This window comes from Panulirus ornatus, chromosome 27, assembly GCF_036320965.1.
Source record: "Panulirus ornatus isolate Po-2019 chromosome 27, ASM3632096v1, whole genome shotgun sequence".
NCBI lineage: Eukaryota > Metazoa > Arthropoda > Malacostraca > Decapoda > Palinuridae > Panulirus > Panulirus ornatus.
Genome location: NC_092250.1, coordinates 4,626,387 through 4,631,386, shown reverse-complemented (window position 1 = coordinate 4,631,386; position 5,000 = coordinate 4,626,387). Strand labels below are relative to the sequence as shown.

Below are 5,000 nucleotides of genomic sequence, written 5' to 3'. Positions count from 1 at the left end.
AGGAGGGTCCGAGGCATCTCATAGAGGGGGGGGGGCGCTTATGTGACGTGACGTGACGTGACGTGACGTAACCAAATGGCGTCCTAGCTTCGTCTCTTCGATGTATATCAAGTGACTGTTATATTTCTCTCTTGTGTCTCCCCTGATGATGATGTGATTATGACACGAAAGTGCACTTGGGAACTTTTCGTGTTTCATTTTCCCCCCCCGTGGACTCATAGGAATATCTTGATCACGCGCAAAATTGTGATCCTTTCCAACACACACACCCACACACACACACACACACACACACACACACACACACACACACACACACCCACACACACACACACCCACACACACACACACACAGACACACACACACACATACACATTTCGTCACCCCCTACAGGTGGGCACACACACCTCGGGAGGCCCCTGAGGAATGTTGAGTGACGACAGAGGGGCAAAGGAGACGAGGTAAACAGAAGGTGGTCTGCTACCGGGTGAGGCGCAGACCACCAAACACCCCTTTTACCCCACCGGGTGAAGCGCAGACCATCCCCCACCCCTTCCTTTACCCCCACCCCCTTCCCCCATGGCAAATTACGTCACAGACGCAGAGATGAAATTGAGTAATTTAATCTCAGTTACGTGTATGATTAATTGTAGTTCTAAGTAACCGAAGAAAGGTGAAGAATATTTCTAAATATATTGTCATTAAACCATACAGAGAATTCCCAGCACTAATTCATATATATATATATATATATATATATATATATATATATATATATATATATATATATATATATATATATATATTTCTTTCTTTCTTTCAAACTATTCGCCATTTCCCGCATTAGCGAGGTAGCGTTAAGAACAGAGGACTGGGCCTTTGAGGGAATACCCTCACCTGGCCCAATTCTCTGTTCCTTCTTTTGGAAAATTAAAAAAAAAACCGAGAGGGGAGGATTTCCAGCCCCCCGCTCCCTCCCCTTTTAGTCGCCTTCTACGACACGCAGGAAATACGTGGGAAGTATCTTAATCCCCTATCCCCAGGGATCATATATATATATATATATATATATATATATATATATATATATATATATATATATATATATATGTATATACATATATGTATATATATGTTGGAAAGGATCACAATTTTGCGCGTGATCAAGATATTCCTATGAGTCCACGGGGAAAATGAAACACGATAAGTTCCCAAGTGCACTTTCGTGTAATAATCACATCATCAGGGGAGACAAGAGAGAAATATAACAGTCAGTTGATATACCTCGAAGAGACGAAGCTAGGACGCCATTTGGTAAACATGTGATTGTCCAAGACATACAACGAGCGTTCATAAACTTATCATTTTACAAATTTTGTCAACAATAAATTCATCCAATATGTATAAACCATCACTGATATTGACATTATAATTCTTTGTGTATTCAATGATAGAAGATTCAATAATATTTCTCTTGGTAACAGAGTTAGAGTTAATAACTGAGATGGCGTTACTCCAGTCAGTACAATGATCATAGTTTTTAACATGATTTAATAAGGTATTTGATTCTTGTCCCGTTCTTATACTATATTATGTTGCTGAAGTCTAACAGAAAGATCCTTACCAGTCTTTCCAACATACAACTTATTACAATTTCCACATGGCACTTTATAGATGCATCCAGGAGAATTTTCTGGTGAATTCCTGATTAAGATATTCTTTATAGTATTATTGTTGCTGAAGGCAACATTTACATTAAAGGATTTAAGCAACATGGAAAGCAAAGTGAAATTATTATTAAAAAGGAGAACTAAAAGATTCTTGGTGTCAATGGGAGGTTTGGACTCGAACTCTATAAAATGATTTCTTTGCTAACTTAAGGGATTTATCAATGAAAGATTTTGGGTACTTTAACTTAGATCTAATAGAATATATCTTCTCAAACTCATCATCAATAGATATGGGGGACCTCATGTCACTAGGATGGGGGACCTCATGTCACTAGGATGGGGGGGACCTCATGTCCCCAGGGTGGGGGGGACCTCATGTCCCCAGGGTGGGGGGACCTCATGTGGGTCGTGGACACACTGGGATGGATGGGGGACCTCATGTCCCCAGGATGGGGGACCTCATGTCCCCAGGATGGGGGTGGACCCTCATGTCCCCAGGATGGGGGGGACCTCATGTCCCCAGGCTGGGGGGGACCTCATGTCACCAGGATGTGGGGGGGACCCTCATGTCCTCAGGATGGGGGGGACCTCATGTCCCCAGAATAGGGGACCTCATGTCCCCAGGATAGGGGGGACCTCATGTCCCTAGGATGGGGGGGACCTCATGTCCCCAGGATAGGGGGGACCTTATGTGGGTCGTGGACACACTGGGCTGGGTGGGTGGGGAAGGCAAGGGCGGCGCTCACTCACCGGGATCGTGGTGGTCGTCGTCGTCAGGGGCGTCGTCAGGGGCGTCGTCAGGGGCGTCGTGGTGCCGTCGCTGCAGTGGGCCTCGTCGCTCTCGTCGTCGCAGTCGCCCTCCCCGTCGCACACCCAGTCGCTGGGGATGCACACGCCGCTGGAGTGACACGGGAACAGCTTCGGGCCGCAGTGATCCTGACGAAGGCGAAGACGGAGGAGGGAGAGAGAGAGAGAGAGAGAGAGAGAGAGAGAGAGAGAGAGAGAGAGAGAGAGAGAGAGATGATAAGTGTAAATGAATGATTTTTTTTTCATTTTTTTTCATTTTTTTTCTTTTTTTCTTGTTTTTTTTGGCAATGTTTATACGATCTGTAGATGAAGCGACTCACCTTATGTGGCGTCGTGGTCGTCAGCGGGTTATCGGGCGTCGTGGTCGTCAGTGGAGTATCGGGCGTCGTGGCTGTCGGTGGAGTATCGGGCGTCGTGGCTATCGGTGTGGTATCGGGCGCCGTGGTTATCGGTGTGGTATCGGGCGTCGTGGCCGTCGGTGGAGTATCGGGCGTCGTGGCTGTCGGTGGGGTATCGGGCGTCGTGGCTGTCGGTGGGGTATCGGGCGTCGTAGACGTCGTAAGGGTATCGGGCGTCTGTGAAAAACCAAATCGGACCATAGATTACATCGGGGAGGTGGCCTGCAGCGAGATTATAGACCTTTCGAACCACAGCAAAGACGAACCACCTCTCCTCCTCCTCCTCCTCCTCCTCTTCTTCTTCTTCTTCCTCCTCCTCCTCCTCCTCCTCCTCCTCCTCCTCCTCCTCCTCCTCCTCCTCTCCTTCTCCTCCTCCTCTTACAAGACCACAGCATAAAAAAACAAACCAGCATCTCTTTCTTCTTCTTCTTCTTCTTCTTCTTCTTCTTCTTCTTCGTCTTCTTCTTCTCCTCCTCCTCCAGCAGGTGGTGTCGAAGCCAGCGCCTCCTCCCCGCTACTGACGAAGAAGCTAAGCCCTTCACCCATCCACATTGATCCCTCCTTCCTCCCTCCCCCTCCCTCCCTCCCGTAGTATGTAAACCCCCACCATCCCATCCCACCCCATTCCAAAGGGCCTCCCTCTGATTTCAAGTCCCTCTGTTCCACCATCAGCGCTTCCCTCCCACCCCATTCCAAAGGGCGTCCCTCTGACTTCAAGTCCCTCTGTTCCACCATCAGGGCTTCCCTGTCCCATCATCCAAAGGGCTTCCCTCTGGCTTCAAGTCCCTCTGTTCCACCATCAGGGCTTCCCTCTACCATAATCCAAAGGGCCTCCCTCTGGTTTCAAGGCCCTCTGTTCCACCATCAGCGCTTCCCTCTGGTTTCAAATCCCTCTGTCCCACCATCAGCTCTTCCCTCCCACCCCATTCCAAAGGGCCTCCCTCTGATTTCAAGTCCCTCTGTTCCACCATCAGCGCTTCCCTCTTCCGTCATTCCAAAAGGGCCTCCCTCTGATTCAAAGCCTCACCCTTCCCCTCCCCATCCCATATATCCCTCTCCAGTCACCCCGAAGTCAAGCGCCACACACACACACACACACACACACATACACACACACACACATACACACACACACACACACACACACACACACACACACACACACACACACACACACACACACACACACATAACCCTGGTTACGAGAAGACCTCCTCTGGTTTACCCTCTCGTCCCTCTCGACAGCGTCGCAAGCAAGGGAAGACCCCCTCTGCATAGACCACCCCTTCGCTCCCACCCTCCTCCTTCACCCTCCTCTGCAAAGACCACCCCTTCGCCCCCTCCTCCTCCTTCACCCTCCTCTGCAAAGACCATCCCTTCGCCCTCCTCCTCCTCCTCCTTCGCTCTCCTCTACAAAGACCACCCCTTCTTCGCCCCCTCCTCCTCCTTCGCCCTCCTCTGCAAAGACCACTCCTTCGCCCCCTCCTCCTCCTTCGCCCTCCTCTGCAAAGACCACCCCTTCGCCCCCTCCCTCCTCCTCCTTCGCCCTCCTCTGCAAAGACCACCCCTTCTTCGCCCCCTCCTCCTCCTTCGCCCTCCTCTGCAAAGACCACCCCTTCTTCGCCCTCCTCCTCCTCCTCCTCCTCCTTCTCCTCCTTGTGGCTCTCGCCTGTGTTATGGCCGCCTTCAACCACGCCGTCAGCCAACGAGCGCGCCTGGATCTCTCTCTCTCTCTCTCTCTCTCTCTCTCTCTCTCTCTCTCTCTCTCTCTCTCTCTCTCTCTCTCTCTCTCCCTCTCTCCCTCTCTCTCTCTCTCTCTCTCTCTCTCTCTCTCTCTCTCTCTCTCTCTCTCTCTCTCTCTCTCGTGTGTACTCACGCCCTGGCAGCCGACCGTCTCGTCCGAGGCGTCCCTGCAGTTCCTCCTCCCGTCGCAGACGCTGACGAAGGCGATGCACTCGCCGCTCCCGCACCGCCACTGGTCCGGCCTGAGGGAAGGAGGGGTTAGGGTGAGGCGTGGGTGAGGGGTGGGTGAGGGGAGGGTGAGGGGAGGGAGAGGGAATATGAGACCGTTTTCTGTGGAGATCTGGGAGGGAATGATACCGTTTTCTGTGGAGATCTGGGAGG

The 5,000-nt window shown here is 50.8% G+C and overlaps 1 protein-coding gene across 1 annotated transcript in view; it reads right to left on the bottom strand.

Annotated features, from left to right (window-relative positions):
* LOC139757559 (uncharacterized) overlaps window positions 1-5,000 on the bottom strand; it is a 40,920-nt gene that overhangs the window by 25,069 nt on the left and 10,851 nt on the right. The window contains exons 4-6 of the mRNA XM_071678150.1: window positions 4,753-4,861; window positions 2,799-3,053; window positions 2,422-2,607 (exon numbers count right to left, since the gene is read on the bottom strand). Coding sequence (XP_071534251.1) covers window positions 2,422-2,607; window positions 2,799-3,053; window positions 4,753-4,861 — 550 coding nt within the window. The remainder of the gene's footprint in view (window positions 1-2,421; window positions 2,608-2,798; window positions 3,054-4,752; window positions 4,862-5,000) is intronic.